Here is a 17,583-nt window from a genome sequence, read left to right as displayed (position 1 = left end):
CCACCTGCAACTGACCACCTTCAACTATTAGTTACTAGTTTTCTAGTTGACCTCCTTTAATATGTGGAAAAATAGAACGTAAAGTATCTTCATCCTTAGCAATCAATCTGTACACATTTTATAAGATATTCATGCATGCAGGAAGGTCAGGAGAGCACTGTGGAAATGTGCTGCAGCCTGCTGTGCATTCAATTGTATACATCTAGCCAGCAAGAGACAGTACAACCTTTTTTCCATTTAAAAAAAAAAACTGCATCACCTTCAATGTTTCAAGACAATTAATCAAATCCATTGACTTTACAGTTATATGTTTTCTGATTAGAAAATAATTCCCTGCTGCGTTCTTGACAACCCTGACTCTCTGTTTTTCACACTGTACACTGCATGTCTAAAATTCCAGTCAGAGTGGGTTATCATAGCCATATGCAGCAGCCCCAACAGTATAGTGAGTCATTCCACATTGCTGTCAACTTCTTCCCTGAACAAGCTCTCCTGCCCACTGCCTGGTTCTGTGGATTTGGGCTCTAGGGAACAGCAGCAGTTCTCATGCTTACTTTTTGTTATTCTTTCAGTAGTGTTCGTAAGCCTTCAGACTGCTGCTGACTGCAACATTTCCCTTTTTGATTTTTTTTTCTTTTAGCATACTAATGGAGTGGAGTGGCTACAGTAATAGCTATATGCATGGGCTCTCCACAGTACTATAAGAGGATGTTGTACTCACAAGGGGCTTTTTGAGTCGTTGACTTTTCTTTTTGCCACTCTCATTTTTCTCTAGCTCACACCAGTTGGAACAACCATATTCACCGGTTTCTCAGGAAATAATGGCGCTACAGACATTGATGATGGGCCAAATGGACATATAGAATACAGCATTCTTTACAACCCCAATGACCCGGTATATGGACAAGTCACGCCATGATAAATACCCTCTACACCATTGTAAATTTCTTCAACAATCAACAACTTATTACTCACATTCACCTTTCTTTTTGTCTTATCTTATCAACTCTCTCTGTGTTCCAGGCATCTAACAGGACAGTGAGTGTTGCAAACACACTTTCAGGGCACATTACTCTGGCAGAGAGGCTAAACTATGAGGAGAGAACTCGCTACCTGGTCTTGGTACAAGCCAATGTAAGTGAGCTGGATCTGCATATGCACAGTTACCTTTGATTGCTAGTGTAAACACCGGTATGAATATCAATAGATTACAAATAGGGCTTGATTTTAATGTCTGACTCGATTTGTGTCCTTTTTTGTTGACCTTGTGATTAGAAAACTCATAATCCTATTAAAGTGACTAATGTTTTTATTTTCAGTGGCTGTATTCACACATTTTCAATTGTAGCACTCCAGGACCTTTTTCCTTTCCTGATCTAAGACAGTGTTCTCTCCACATTTCAGCTTGTTCACGTATTTGAGGGGGTGGATGTTTTAAACAAAATCACACAAAAAAAGTCAATACTTTGCTGCTTCAATGACTTCAAGTCTTCACACTGCATACTTCCTACCCAGAGTGCAGTTTTAAGGAAAAGTGTATTTTTAAAGAGTACTAATTTTTTCATCATTTAGCAAACCATCCTTTTCACTTTCAGTTTTACCAATCAGAGGAAGATGCTTATTCCTTTTGACATGTTAACAAGAAGTAATTAGAGAGCTCACAATTGGCAGTTAAAGACATGACAAAAACAAGCTGTTTAACTCACATTTAACTTATATTCATTTCAAATTTCTTACGGTCAGCATATTGGGCAAAGAATACTGAACCCTCCCGGGATTCAGCACAACCTACTTTTTTTTATTTACATTGTTTTAACTATGGGTTTTACTTGAGGGAGGGTATTTTACTTCACACCCTCATGGGGCAACATGGCTGAGAAAATATTGTAAAACAAGTAATCCTAATGATGCCATTAAAGTGGCATGAATTATAATGAGGCCATTTTTATGCTCTTTCTCTGGTCCCTACCCTTGGCTATTAGGCAGCAACTGGCCAAGAATTAAATCAGAGAAACAGCCAGGCTAAGAGTCCCACATTTCCATAGACTGCTCTTTATGCCACATCGTTTGATAACGGACTCTCAATATATGGAACCTATATTTACAAAAAAACAAGCAGCAATTATAATTATATCATAATTACGTCCCATTCACTGATTACATAATCTCTTCCCTTAAAAAGTGATGATGAAAGATTACGCTCTAGACTAGAGAATGGAAGAGGACAGATAATCATTTAGCAGTCACTCCATCTCCCATTCTCTCCATTTCATGCATGAGGAAGTAAAGAAAGAAAGAAGGCATGGTATTTACTAGAACTGCGCTGTCTCAAGACTTCAATTACACCGACAATGTGAATCTTTGAAGTGTGGTGCTCGCTTGTCAGGGTACCACTCTGGGAAGTAACAGTACCACAAGCTGCAACATATGTTTTATTAACAAAAATTATTTCCTTGAAAATAAAATATTTGTAGAACATAGTGCTGATCCATCTGGTTTCTAATGGTCTGAAGTGGGATTGCATTGTTACTTGGGTACTGTTTAAAAAGTCTCTACCAAAGACATGGATTATGTAGCAAAACATCACATTTATAACATAACATTTAGTTTTATGTCTAAGCTCCTATAACCTTTTTTTATTGAATATGATTTGACATTGATGCAGTGCAATAAAAAATAAATTAGTTAGTCACTTTTCCACCAGAAAATATTTTCAGTATTTATTATATTAAGTTTAAGCAGAAGAAAAAGGGTTTCAGCATCATTTCCTGCAGCCAAACAAATGAAGAGCAGCCACCACTGCAATACATACTTAAAACCAGCTGCAGAAATGTGTGATGGTTTTAACATGTTACATTGATTTTAGCTCAAGCAGTGTGTAGACCCAGTGCACAAAGCAACAAATCGTCTGGGAGTTTGAAGGTTGAAATTGAAAGCATTTGTTTTGTTTTCCAGGACCGCGCTCCATTCCCTCCCAACAGACGAACAGCTACCACGACTCTGACCGTGGACGTTCTGGACGGAGACGACCTGGGCCCCATGTTTCTGCCTTGTGTTTTGGTTAACAACACCCACGACTGCAACCCCATCACCTACCGCGTTGCAATCCCTGAATTCACTGAACCGGTAAGAGCGGGGCAGACAAGCAAGTGCAAACATACTGCTGTTCCACAAGGTCATTTCAACAGAATTCCTCCAGTTAATAGTATGTGCATATTTGTATTACTGTGCACAGAGGCCGTGTTTTTGTCTGTCATCCCGTGTTTGCTTATGCCTTGTGCACATATATGTGAACCATTTGTGCCACATGTATTCCTGTTAAGCTAAATATTTAACGATACCACACCTTTTAAACGCCTTGTTTTTGCCTGCTCACCTGGAGGCAGAGTAAGTTTTGCTGTTTTTTTCTCAGCATGATAATTCAAGGGGCATTTTCTGGTCTGTTGGACCAGCAATTAGAGCTGAGGGCTGAGTTGACCTGAGATGACAGTTTAGCAACACTGGTAAGGTGGATAGAAAGTAGCACACTACTAGAATTTATATATGTCTATACACAGTTTATCTATTTCTCTAGAAATCTGTATGTACTGTGTATTTCTATACATGGACAGAATATTAGAGCGGATTGAAATGAAATGGACTGAATCAAAAGGAATGAAATTAACTGAATTGAAATGGGCTGTGTTGGAATAGACTAGCTTGGACTAAGATAAACAGACCACTACACAGTAGGTAAGGTAGAAAAAGTTAGAGCAAGCAGGGATACAAACGTAAAAATGGGGGAAACTATCCATAAATCCAAATTAAATACACATACACAAAATAAACAGTAAGCAGAGAACAAACTGGACAAGAAATAAAAATTAGAAGCTATATGCAGTATATTATACGTGTGCTTAATGAGCTACATATGTAAGACTGATTCCCAACATTGTATAATTGCCCTCAGTGCCTAGCGAAGTAACAACGTATTCTAATAATATGCATACAATAACAAGTATAACATAATAAAATATAATGAAAATACAATATATGAATGGTATATATAAAAAGTGACATTATAACTTTGACTGGTAAATGAAATCTGTCCTCGAGGTCCATTTAGTTGCTATTCTCTACCCTTGTGATTCCATAATCTCAAGCACCTCAAGGGTTTCTCATTCATGTTAACTTAAAAGTTGGTTGAGTTTGACACTTCTTAATAATCTTGGATAGAAACCATTTTCAGTCTCAAATCAAGGTCCACTTACTAGCTTCTTTGACCATATTATATGGTCCTTATCAGCAGACTAGCTATGTAGACTAACTATGTTGATGGGATTGGAGAAGTCAGGACTGAATTTGATTGGATTTACTGGACTGGGTTGAACTGGAGTCAGCACTGTGGTCTCCTCAGATCAGTAAGGGTGTGGATTTGGATCTCAGTGTGGCTGCATTCAGTGTGGAGTTTGCATGTTTGCCCCGTCAACACATGGGTTTCCTCTGAATGCTCCAGTTACCTTCCATAGTCGGAAGACAAATTGCAGATGTCAGTCAGAAACTCTTAACTTCCCACATTAGCTTGTCTGTGTATTAGCCCTTGACCAAATAAATATAATATTATAATGTCCCTCAATAACCACACGCCGAGACGTTAGCCGGTTTAGCTGGCTCTTTATTCCTGATTGTAATACAGGCTACTGTGGGCCGTAGCCAACGCCAAAACAACAAAAGCCTAACAGAAAAGTCCACTACAAGAGAACAACACACACCTACACGCTAGCTGCAGCGTCTCACTCACGAGACGGGTTCACAGACACTCAGGAAAAACCAGCATTTTAACTTAACAGTACAAAATATGGGCTAAAACTTTCTTATTTATAACACACGTAACAGTAACGTGCCCAGTTCATTACAATATTTTGTAAACTTTGTAGACCTGCCAATACAATTATTTTCACAGATTTTCTACTTTTATGCAATATGTTGCAAAGCATTCAGCTCTTTTTGAGTGGATAATAATTGACCATTTTTGTTTGTTTGTTTGTTTTTATTGTAAATTGGAAGGCAGACTAATAGATTCATTTCAGCCACCAAATTGAGTGTGAGGTAATAGGATACACTTAGCTGAGTATACTGTACTACTCGAAAAAAGTGTTTGAAAAGACTGCATCAAATGTGGGTTAAATGTACTGGGGTGAACATACATGTGGAACTGAACTGAATTAAACTGAACAGAGATTAAACAGAGAGAGGCAAAGAGATTAAATAACACAGATGCCGGCAATATCGACACAATGGGAGCTGTATAGATTGGTTGAGATTCTCAAACGTTATATATTGAGGTCTACAGAGACAGAGAGAGACAGAGACAGACAATACATCTGTGTGTGTGCGTGTGTATCTATAGCTGTAGTAAAGGGAGAGCAGCCATACAGAGTCACAGTTGTTTGTTCAGGTTTTCCATTCAGTTTGCCCATATAATGTATTATTTATGATAAAAGGTTTGCAGAATGCTATGCAGGACCTTGGAGCTCTGGCTGCACAAACCAAAGCTTTTGCTACACAAACCAAAGCCTTTTCACCAGTGAAAAGGTTGGCCTTTCTCCTTTTTGGTCCTGTTTTTTTTTACCTCTGATCACTACATGGTGTAATTCTCCCAAAGCTTCATATCAGTACAGTCTGATGTTATAGAGACAATGCATTTATCCTTTACTTTATACACTGACACAACTTTAATGCATCCTCTACATATTTACACAACACTCAGTTCCTAGCTTTGGGTTTTTCCAGAATAATTCTAGTGCATCATCTGTTTCATAATAAATGACATATTCTCCTCTTTTTACTTTCCTTAAACAGTGCACATTTAAATTTCATAACATGTTTTAGGAATGGCCTACATTGGGTTTGCAGTTTTCAGTCGGTTTTTTGCTAGTCTTTGATTTTTCTCCATTCTGCAGTGTAACCATTATGCTAACATATCTGTCCACAGGGAGATTTGTCTTCTCATAATTGATGAGTGTATTGTAATTAATCACAATGGCTAGACAGGCATTATTAAGTTGATCTGTATTTATTTTTTGCCCTGGGGGGATATAATGTGGGCTCTGGAGTCCCTCAGATAATGACTGCTGGAGGAGGGTATTATAGCTAATCATCATTGTGCAGAGCTAGGGGGATTTGATTTAGCGCACCTCCAGACATTGTAAAAGTGAGAGGGCTGGTTAGGGAGGGGTGTAAGGATTACTCCAGAGCTGTGGGATATAAATATACCCCTCAGGGAGGGATTCTTCCTGCCAGAGAGCTGTTAGCCATGTCGCTGTCTATGCTAAGGAAATTCAGCACAGGCCTCTTTGCATACTGACGCACATTGTATCAGCCATATGGAGGCATTTTGCATGAGGAGAGGTATTCTTAAATGTGATGTGCTAAACATATTCCCACTTAGCCATATGTTGGTGCAAAAGTGTAGGGGTAAGCCTGGATAATTAGTGCTGATGATGTCTGCGTATGCATGAATAGGAAAAGTTGCCTCCAGTACCACAAACAGATTATCCTAGATATTCAACCCTATTAGGCATATTTAGAAGCATGCTGATGAGAAAAAGATTTAATAGCACTGGCTTATTCAGTAAATACCCTAATAATTGCCCAATGTGCTATGGATTGTGACTGCGAAAGCACTTGCCTAAATCAGCTGTGTTCTTTTTGATTTCCCAATAATCAATGTTGGAAGCCTTTTTTTATACCACAATGAGTAAGACACTGTGGTCTCTACTTTCCTGAAACTAAGGATAAGTATAACTACCAGCACCAACTGGGGAAAGCTCACATGGTTGCAGCTTTCTTATTTCTGAAGTTTTGGTGACTACAGGCTCAAGCACTATCCTACTACTGTATGGAGAAGAGACTGACGCATGATAAGATTATTAAGAGGGATACAGAATCAGCAGGTTGAGATAGGGTGAGCTTCAATAATGCCCATCAGCTCCTCTCATCCCATTTAAAAGAAGAAAACATTTTAATGGGTCAGGAGGAAAGTCCAAAGCAGCCACTCTAGAGAGTGCTGTTTTTATCTGGAGGAGCAGAGTTGTGAGGAACTAAAATGCAACATGTCATAAAAGATTATACAGAAGCCAAGATATTATTACATAGCACACAAAATATGTTTTTTTCAGGGCAGATGATGATGGGAAAAATTGTTTCACAAGATACTGAAATTCCTCTCTCTGTATAATAATGCACTCAGTTATTATATCTGTGTAACTGTAGGCTGCAACCACACATACAACAGGAAATAAATTGATTTGAATCTGAGTGTGTTGTGGTGCTGTTGACTAATTTTCTCATTCCTTGTTGCAGAGCAAACTGAATCCATTGAATGTGACCCCTCCAATCCGGGCAGTGGACATGGATAGAAACATACAACCCCCATCAGACAGACCTGGCATTTTATACTACATCCTTGTTGGTAGGTTCATCACGTATCTTCATTGATTTTATGTATTTAATCTTCTTTGGCTCTGACGGTCTGCCATGACTTGACTTCTGAATGTTCACTCCAGTGTTCTTGATGGTACCATAAAGTGCACTGAATCCAAATAAGTGAATGTTTTTATTTCCTTATTGCAGGTCATCCGGTCACATATCCGGAGTATTTCTCCCTGAACAGAACCACTGCAGAGCTGCGTGTTCTTCAACCCATCAGCAGGGACGATTATCAGAGGTTCACACTCATTGTCAAGGTAAAAAATGAAATTCAGTTTGACATGTTCACTTGTTATTATTATATCACCAGAATCAGTCCTGTTTTTGTTTTATTAAAGGTTACAGAGCCTCCCATGCACTGGTGAGAGTTACAGTGTGACCTTTGATTGAACCTAAACCTGATTTAAAGAACTACAGTGTGCTGTAAGGTCACACAATGAGTAGGCTAAACAATATAGGACCAACGTACATTACTTTGAAAAATTACTGCAAGCAAAAATTATGCTGTGAATTTACAGACAATTTTTTGTTTGGTTGTTTAAAGTGCAACAATTCCAATTTTCCAAAAATATCTAATGAATGTGAACCATCCATTTATTATCTTATTCAAGGTTTAGCTCAAGGTAAAATATTGATTCCTTTGCTGTTTTAGGAAAACAAAACTGTTTTATTAAACATCTCACTTCTGTCTTCATATTTGTAATATGCTCGTGCCACATCAAGTTTAACTAATATCTCAGTGAATTTAGCATGCACCCATGCCCGGCTCCACCTAGATAGCCTCAGTCCTGAAGGCCATTAACCTTATCTTTAGCTGCTTTGGAGATTAGGGTGAAAAAGATGTTATGATTTATGGACTTAGCAAGAGGAAAGGCTGCTGTGCTCTCATGAATCGTAATTTAAAGCAGAGTCAGGGATTGCCTTAGTGCTGCCAGTGCAGAGCAGCAGCACAGATGAACTTTCCATCCACCCATCACTAACCTCTAGAACACCTCTATGCGTGGTGTAACCTGCTGTTTACCGGGATAGTTGGCAAGTCAAGAGATGAGAGGAAGAGCTGATTTCTACAAGAGGAAGGAGGAGAGGAAAGATTGATCATACGAGAAGCATTTTGCATTTTGTATTTCTTGGGGAGGATTACGCATAGCTAGAGGAAGCAAGGTAGTTCAAAGGGGGAGCTGGAAAAGACCAAGAAATATAGAGAGATGTGTGGAGGAGGGTAGAAGCCTTATCTACCTGAGTCACAGAGAGGGATGAGGAACCATTGCTCTAGGACTCAGAGGAGCAAGGAAAGTGAGAATTAGACTTTGGTATCTTGAGAGTGTTCAGCTTAGTGTGTGGTTAACAGCTAATTCTTGAGAGGATCATCATACACTAATAGGGAAATGAGCTGCAGCAACTTGGGCGTATTTTAGAAAACACATCTGTTGTTGTTCTTCATAAGTCATGTCGTCGTGATCCTGATGGAGTCTTATGACTATGACTGGGATGAAATGAAGATGAGTGACAAAGGTAGATGGAGAAGTAGAGAAATAGGGTAGTCATATAGAAAATAGAAAGGAAAGAGATTCACTATGACACGATAAGGATGATGGAGTCAGGGTAGGAGAATCAAGAGTGAGTGATAAACACTGACTTTCAGTAGCAATGAATCTCCTGCAGGCCTGTTTGTTGTAGCAGTGGAGCGCAGGTCATTTAGCACTGCCTCCCAGAAATAGGGACATCGCTAAAGAGCAAAATCACTAGGGAACCCTGTCTTTCCTCCCTTAGATAAACCTGTTCGAGTTGGTGTGTGTGTGTGCGTGTGTGTGTGCGTGTGTGTGTGTGTGTGTCTGTGTGTGTGTGTGTGTGTGTGTGTGTGTGTGTGTGTGTGTGTGTGTGTGTGTGTGTGTGTGTGAATATCAAGACAAAGAGAGAACATCCAGGCATACACACTTTGTCTGTCAATGACAGCACTTTCCCCTCAGGTATTTGTGTGTGCAGATTAGATCTTTGGGTCAGCGAAATGTGGGTGTTCTTTATTATCAGTCAGATCAGGGAAAAAGGTAGAAAATATTGAGGAAGGATAGTCTGGTATAACATTGTCATGGCAAAAAGACAAAAAAAACAGGCGTGACTCTCAGCTGCAAACGAAACTCAACTGGATGTGCAGCAGAGGGAAGGAATCATATGGTATGCACTCAAACAACAATTAAAGTTTTTTGGCCCCTGCAGTTTAGCATTTAGCAGTAGAAACATATTATTGTGTTACAATCAACACTCTGCAACACAAGTTCAGTGAAATCGAACTAATGTGACGAATTAGTTCCAGGTAATGCCTTAAACTGATGTTGCCTCACTCCCCCTCTCCATCTGTATTTTCAAAGCTGTAATGTTTCTGAAGCATTCCAGTGTGGGAGGCAGTAGTATGTGTGCTGCTTAGCAGGAAACTCCACAGTGACAGCCTGACTGGACCACATTCACAGTGTGGTAGTGTCACATGTAACGTTGCTTGAGCTTATTTTAGGTTTATGTTTTGTGAAGAGATGAGACAACACACATTTTAATATGTGATCATGTATTGTGTTGTGTTACTTGCAATGGAAAATGAATGGGAAGGAATGTTAATCAGTTATAGATGAACAAAATCAGAAATAAGTGCTGGTACACTTGATAACACTGTTCTTTGGAATGTTGAGGTTGAACTGGCTAGTATTTCTATGGGAACGTCTTTCTTTCATTGGTCACTCATTAGAAGCATTAGCTATTTACTGTCTCTCCCCCACAAACTCTTGTATTCACATTAAGTGCGTTGGTAATTACCAAGGCCTAATCTTAAATGGACTCCTGATTAAATTTAGTCAGTGTAGCTTTTTTGTAATTGAAATGACATTCAGAGAAATTATGGCTCTTTGTCCCTGTGTCTGCACAAGAGGTGAGTCCACATACCGTAACTCTCCATGTTATTCTCACCATAATGACTCGTTAGAAGTACTGCACCTCTTAATAAGTTTCCAGCAGAGAAATTTTCCAGTTTATTTCAAAAAGTAAGTCTTTTTAAAGGCTTGTTGATATCTAACATGTTGTTGTTTTTATTTTTATTTTTTATAGGCTGAACAAGACAACGGTCATCCTCTCCCAGCTTATGCTGACCTCATTATTGAAATACTGGATGAGAACAACCAGGCACCCTATTTCCAGTTTGCTACCTATCAGGGCTACGTGAGTGAGTCCTCCCCAGTGGGAACGACTATCTCAGCCAGTGCCAACCTCACTGCCCCCCTGGGAATCATCGCTCTGGATAATGACATTGAGGAGGTAGAAAGAGCACTTTTATCAGCCTATGCTCACTGTTACCTACACTTTGCACATGTCCACCCTTATACATATGTGTGCATACAGACACAAAGCACTTGTAGCACATTGATTAACATTGAGTAAAGGTTTGCATTTGTTTGTGTGTTAATGTTGAATACTCACAGAAAATATCATGCTCATGAGTTATCTTCCTGCTGTATTTTTTTCCTTGGTGTAGCTGGCTCCTGGTAGTACACCTGTAGGTAAAGAGGATGGTTTGTGTGTGTCACTGCATCTAAGAGTGTGAAATAGGGATGCCCCGTGTGTTAGATTTTTTTTTTTTTTTGCATTTATACCTTTATTAGGTAGCAAAGTGGCATACAGGAAACAAGAGGAGAGAGATGGGTATGACATGCAAAGGTTCCTGGCTGAGATCAAAACAGGGACATTTCAGTTATGTGGCATCTACTAGCAGGGGACTCCAGAGGCCTTGATTATTGAGTTTAATCCAATATTTATGTTTTCCTGCATAATACAGCTGCACAGTGCACACTTAATGGCCTAAAGTAGGACTACATTAATAACAGGAAAACAAATTCCATCTAGGCATTTGACTACTTGATATTTTCACATTAATTCTGTATCACAGTTCTAATTGGTGTCTTAAAATATGTTCTATAGCGCCCAGGAGTGTTTTGAAGAGAGAAGTGCTACTGTGACACCTTTGTTGCACTAGCTTTAGATAGGTATTTAAACAACTTCTCTCCTCAACTTCTCAATTTTGAACACAATACTGAAAGTTAAAATGTGACTTTCAACCAAAAACCTGAAAAATTCATGCAATTGTAATATTTCTAAAAAAAGAGCCTCAAAAAATGCTCTTGCTCATTTGTATCATTATGGTACAGTGTAAATGTGGATATCACACATTGAAATGGATGTCATAATGCGTTTCAGTGTTTTGTATAAAAGAAAACTGCTTTGACACCTATCGTACCTGGAATGCAGTACGTCATAAAGCTGATGCCGATCCATAGCAAATTGCCTTGATCAACTTAATTTCTACACTGGAAACTGACTCGGGACATCCCTACTGTTAAAGCATGAATCACTTTGAAAAATAAAATCAAAATGAAACCACTCTTCATAGCTGGAGACATCCACGACATACAATTATTACAGACTTTTTGATTCTGTTTTGGAGAAAAAACACAATAAGTGAACTCTCTCACAACAATATCACAACAATAGACTTTTTTTGTTACTTCAGAATGTCATAAACCATGAATTAAATACTAAGCAGGTCTCCAGTAATGACGAGTGCGTGCATAGAATAATCTACTGATGCTGTGACTTTTGTATTCTAATGAGTGTGTGTTTGGAGTGTTTTGCTGTGCTGTGCTCTCCTTTATATGCAGATGGATGTTTCTGCTCTGGTCTCTGCATTTGCTTAAGTCAGAACTTTTAATTATTCAATTATTCTATTTTAATACAAAATTTAATTAATATGTGTTTAATGTTTTCAACAGGTTCTTGTGTGTGTAGTTGGATGAAAGTGTTTTTGGACATATTTATTTGACACAATTAACAAACTGTGTTATTATATGGGTGCATGTTTGTGTGTGTTCGCCCACCAGAGCAGCTTTGCATACCCTAAACACTGATTGGGTTACATCTAAGTCAGCAAAAACATACATAGTCCAAGCAAAAGACCACCAACTTTCAGTTCATTTTTCAGAATATCCCTTTACTCAGTCTTGGGAGAAGATTAACAAATCAAAGTGAAGTGGAAACAGATAACAAAATCAATAAGCTACTCAGTCCTGATGTTTACCAAACTCTCTTAAGAGGACTCATTGATGGATGTGAATCGAAGTGGACTGCAGACAGCAAAGAACTGGAATGGAGTTCAGGTTTATTTGTTAACACGGTCTCACAATCATGTGAGTCTCACAATCATTATACCTGTGTGGTAAATGTCTCCATTTTGTAGTGCTTTCAAGCTCATTTAGCAACTGGAGACCTCCAACAAAAGCTGTAAAATCCATATTCTTTAACAACTGCTTAATTCGCTCAATATTTTTCCCAAAACAGGAGCAGGGGTGATAATGGGCATATGTTGATTTAACGAAAGTAATTTCCTGTCATCCTTCTCTTCATTGATACAATCAAGTTTAAAAAACATTGGTTTCTGGTTCCATCCTCAGCTTCTTCTCCAGTGTTTTCTGAAGACCGATGAGAGACCTGCCAGCAGATTACTTTTTCAAGTCTTTGGCAGATCAAAATGTACTATCTGATAGGTTTTCTCAGCCCCACAGCTGTGGCCTTGGAAAACAATGATAAAAACAGTCATGTCACCATGGTAACATGTGTCTTTTCGTATATCTTTCTGTTGGAAGACGAAAGACCCTATGGTGAAGATTACCCTGGGTGACTACACTACAATCTTCACCCTGACCCCAACCGGGATAATCCGCTACCTGAGGCTCCTCAAACCTGTGGACCGGGAGAAGCAGATGGCCTATACTTTCACGGTAGGCCTCAGACCGCTATAGCTATCTGCAAGACAGCTCTATAGCCCTGTGACCTACATCTCTTATTCTTTGTATATTAATAGAAATCACAGGTTAGCTCTATACCAAGAAGCTCTTGCAGATACAAAGCTGACCTGACACTTCTAGAGCAATATGACCTTTACAAGTGGACAAATAGCAGTGAAATGTCTGTTCACTTGAATTTCCAAATTTCCCTCCAAACACACATCAGACCTTTAATAGTTTTGTATGTTCAGTTGACACAAATACAAGACTTTCATCTCCTGTTAACCTCAATATCATATAGCGCAATAAACTTCAACTTAAGAAAACAGGTAAACTGACATTATGTAACTGAAAACTGGGGTACTCAAATATAAGTTCCTTAAAGCAATGACCATGTGGAGACACTGGTATAAATATTCATTAATGAGTCTGCTGTAGTATGGGTTCTTCACTGCCTACATTATTGAAAATTATTGAAAATGTTGAAAATATTGATTTTACAATAATTCTGATGGAAGTTATTACCTCCAAGTTTTTGGGAGTTTTGTTCATAACAGGCATGTTTGGTCTTCATACTTCCCTTGGGCAAAATGGATATGAATTCCTCAGTACAGTCATCTTTAACTGCATGTTTTTCACTGTCAACCTTTCTTTTTTTATAAACTAGTTTTAAACAAGTCATTTTACTTTATCAACTGTAAACCTTGCTAATTGTGACGACTAGTAGGCAGCTGAATGATGAGAGCTGAAGTAATGTAACAACAATATGTCACTCAAATGTCAGGCTTTGTTTCAAAATTGTTCCTGAATTAAATTGTTATTCGGTCTGAATCTGAACCAGAGTCTCAGCTAGATTGGCTCTTTCAGAAGGTAACACAATCTACCTACCAGCACCTCTAAAGCTCACTAAATAACACAATATGGTAGATCTCTTTTTTATGTGCACAAAAGCCAGAGTAAAAACAACAAGCTGTGGGTTTAACTGACTACTTACCTCAACTTCACAAACAGACATATCAATATTCTCATACAATTGTCACCAAGAAAACAATATTTTCCCCAAATTGTCCAACTACAGTATTCCTTTAAAGAGAAAATATTTTTTGTTGGAACGCTCTAAACATGTGAGATGGCACAGTCTTACTGAACTTCACAGCTACCTTCATGCTGCATCAGGAGTCTGAAGTGGGTTACTCATAATCGTAATGATGATTCATTCATCTTTCTATATTTGATAGTTTTCAACTTTCAAGTTTCTGTTTTACCACTGTTACATGTAAGTGAACCGCCTGCTTTAAAGTTCTAAAGGAACTTGTTCTATGGTGGCCAGTGATATGACAGCATCTTGGGAATAGCTCCTTCCAACTGGAGTAATTCATTTGGATTATAGAGGATCAGCAAACAAACAATGAGCCTCCAGTGAGCTCTGTTGGAACAGATCCCTAGAGATGATGATGATTCACTGTAGTTTGTGTTCGGTTGGGTTGGAAAGCTACTATGGACATCAGCTTCATTGATTTATGAAGGTATGAACTGTTTGTTGAGTGAGGACAGAATGTATCTTTTTTGCTGTGTATGCACAAGTTTATTTTATTTTATTTTTTTAAACTTCAACTCATGCAGGTCATGTCCAGTATAGTTTTTTCCTGCAGTTTGGGTAATGAGGAGCTAAAATGCTGTTGCTGCATTACACTAACCCTAAGCCTAAACCTGCCATTATACCTGTGCACATGAGTCCAATAAATGAATAACTCAAAATCAAAAATGAGCCAAGTTATTTTGAAGGCCTCGGCATGGCATATTGGACTAATAACATTAATTAGCTATATTACATTGCAAGTGAATGCAAGGCTATCTGAGATATTGTTAAAAGCTTGTTAACATAATGTTTACTTGATAACTACATAGACGCTTTGAAAATTGTGTTTTTGCTTTTATGGAGATGATGTTTAATAGATTTTTATTGAGAGAAATTATGTCTTTGCATGAATGCTAGCATCAAATCCATTTTTATAATTACTCTGCATTTCCTGGACTGGAATGAGAGTTAACAGGCAGATGCAATTTAGATAAATATCAGACTTCAAAGAGGATTTTTAAAATTTTGTTTCAGTTTTTACTGTGTGTTTGTTTGTGTACAAGATGTTGGATATTGTATACAGCACATTAAAAGTGTGTTTTTTGAAGACATGTGTTAGTACTTGTATCTGTGTATAAGCATGGATTATGTATGCATACACTTGTGATGACTCAGTAAATCCAAATCTGTTTTCTCCCCTTGGGTTCCCAAATTGTCTGGCATATCTCTCCTGGGGCTGACTGGAGAACAGAAGCGCTGTCTGATGGGAGAGAAAAGAGCTGCTGCCATTATATGCTATTGTGTGTTTGTGTCCAGATACCTTTACTGTGAAAGTTTAGTTGCTGCTAGAGTTACCCCCCTGATGTACAGCATAACCAGCAATTCATGTCATTTCCATTTCAGCACTGAGTGCAAATGTAGGGAGAAAAGCAATTTCCCCCCACAGAAACATGTATTTCGTACTTCTGCCATTTCGTATCTCCTTTTTCTTGCACTTCATTTGTTGTTCTGCTCAGTCCATATTCTTTCTCTCTACCAAGTACTGGAGATCAGAGCTGCCAGAGACAAATAAACAGGCAGTTTGCTCAGTTTGCAGACTGTCCTTTAGGCAAGCTTCATACAAACTCTCTCTTTTCCTCTATGTTCTAACGTTAAAGGAAAGAAAAATGAGAATATTGTATGAGAAGGCAGAATGTAAGTGACTGTATTGTGGGCTTTCTGAGGTAAAAAGGTAGTAGACAGAAGTTGACTTTCACACATTCTCTAATCAAAGCAGAACAATACTAAAAGCATGAGCTTAAATGAAACATCAGTTCCCTGTGATTTATTCCAACAAAAAGACTGGTATCTTGTCCTCAGTTTCCAAAGCTACAATTATCTTTCTTGTGTTTACAGATGGTGGCTTCAGATGGCGTCCAACAGAGTAGCCCAGTAACTGTCAACATTTTGGTCATTGATGCCAATGACAATACGCCCACGTTCACAGAGGTCTCCTACAGCGTTGAAGTCTTCACAGACATGCAGCCAGGGGAGACAGTACTACAGGTAATCAATCCAACAATCTCTCTTATTCCCTTGCCTTTCTTCCTCTCTTTTGGTGTTTTACACTGGCACTCAGATCCACGCCTCCGTCTTTGTCCCCATCACACAGAATCTCTCTCACACACATGTTCTTTCATGCTCACAGAAAATAACTACAGCAATTCAGTGCATTGTGTTGACAGGCAAACCCCTGGAACAGTTCCCTTGCTCTCATCTGTAGTCATGACAGACGGGTCAGAGAGAATGTCTCTCTCCATCTTTAGTGCACATAGGCCAAGGAAACCTTTTACAGATTAGATCAACTGCTTTCATGACTGTAGTGAATTAATTTTTGTTGGGCATTAAAGATGACCGTTTATCTGTCTTTACATTTGCATAAAAGGAAAGTTTTTAAACACAGGATTTTGTTTTCTTTATTTCATTCTGATTTAATTAATTTTATGGATTAGTACACTGGCTTTAAAGGTCATGGCTTTATTTTTTCTGTCCTGCATGCACATGTACAGTAAATATACTAATGCCAACAAAAAGCATGCATCCATGCACATCTATAGGACGTGTGTGAAGACATGCTCAGGCATTTATGTATTCACGCACAGTCTTCAAAATGTAAATCCATAAACACATTCTACTATATCTATTAATGTGGGGAGGTCCATCATTTCCTTGTCTCCCATTTGGTAGTTGCACCATGATCTTTCATCTTTCAGTTGATCTGTCCTCTCAGTACAGCCTTCCCAAAAAAATGTCAGATGCTGAAAAGGTCAAGTTTAATCTGTCTTATAAACCAGCCGTTTTGCCCTCCCTGAAATGAGGCCAGGGGTCACAGAGTGTCTGGTATGATCGCTTAACTGATTTTTAAAAGCCGTTTATGAAAGCCACAGGACCCCTGAGGATGCTGCTGCTTATTTGATGCTACAGCTTTTACTCTAACATCAGGAGCATAAAAAAGGAGGTCTGGGTAGCTTGTCTATGAAGATTCTCATTCATCCAGGTCATGGGTATCCAATGAGGGTTGAATTAAGGGCAACTGGACTTGGTTGTGGCTACATGAAGACATTTTGCCTGTCATCCAGTTTATCCTCTGTGGGGTTCTTATCAAGGTCATTGATACCACTTGGTTCATTAGTGCTCCTGACTGTTGTAACGACAGCTGTTGAGTCGTTGGAGTCACCT

General features: G+C 38.7%; 1 protein-coding gene across 2 annotated transcripts in view; it reads left to right on the top strand.

The window, feature by feature from the left end:
* The window catches only part of pcdh15a (protocadherin-related 15a), a 149,222-nt gene that overhangs the window by 42,018 nt on the left and 89,621 nt on the right, over nt 1-17,583 (top strand). For both annotated transcript variants that reach the window (XM_053333387.1, XM_053333386.1), the window contains exons 6-13: nt 776-895; nt 1,024-1,134; nt 2,956-3,126; nt 7,345-7,453; nt 7,615-7,727; nt 10,561-10,767; nt 13,146-13,280; nt 16,261-16,410. In XM_053333387.1, coding sequence (XP_053189362.1) covers nt 776-895; nt 1,024-1,134; nt 2,956-3,126; nt 7,345-7,453; nt 7,615-7,727; nt 10,561-10,767; nt 13,146-13,280; nt 16,261-16,410 — 1,116 coding nt within the window. The remainder of the gene's footprint in view (nt 1-775; nt 896-1,023; nt 1,135-2,955; nt 3,127-7,344; nt 7,454-7,614; nt 7,728-10,560; nt 10,768-13,145; nt 13,281-16,260; nt 16,411-17,583) is intronic.

Source organism: Scomber japonicus, chromosome 14, assembly GCF_027409825.1.
Source record: "Scomber japonicus isolate fScoJap1 chromosome 14, fScoJap1.pri, whole genome shotgun sequence".
Lineage (NCBI taxonomy): Eukaryota > Metazoa > Chordata > Actinopteri > Scombriformes > Scombridae > Scomber > Scomber japonicus.
Note: the sequence above shows the minus strand (reverse complement) of the source record. Positions and strands in the feature narration are given on the sequence as shown.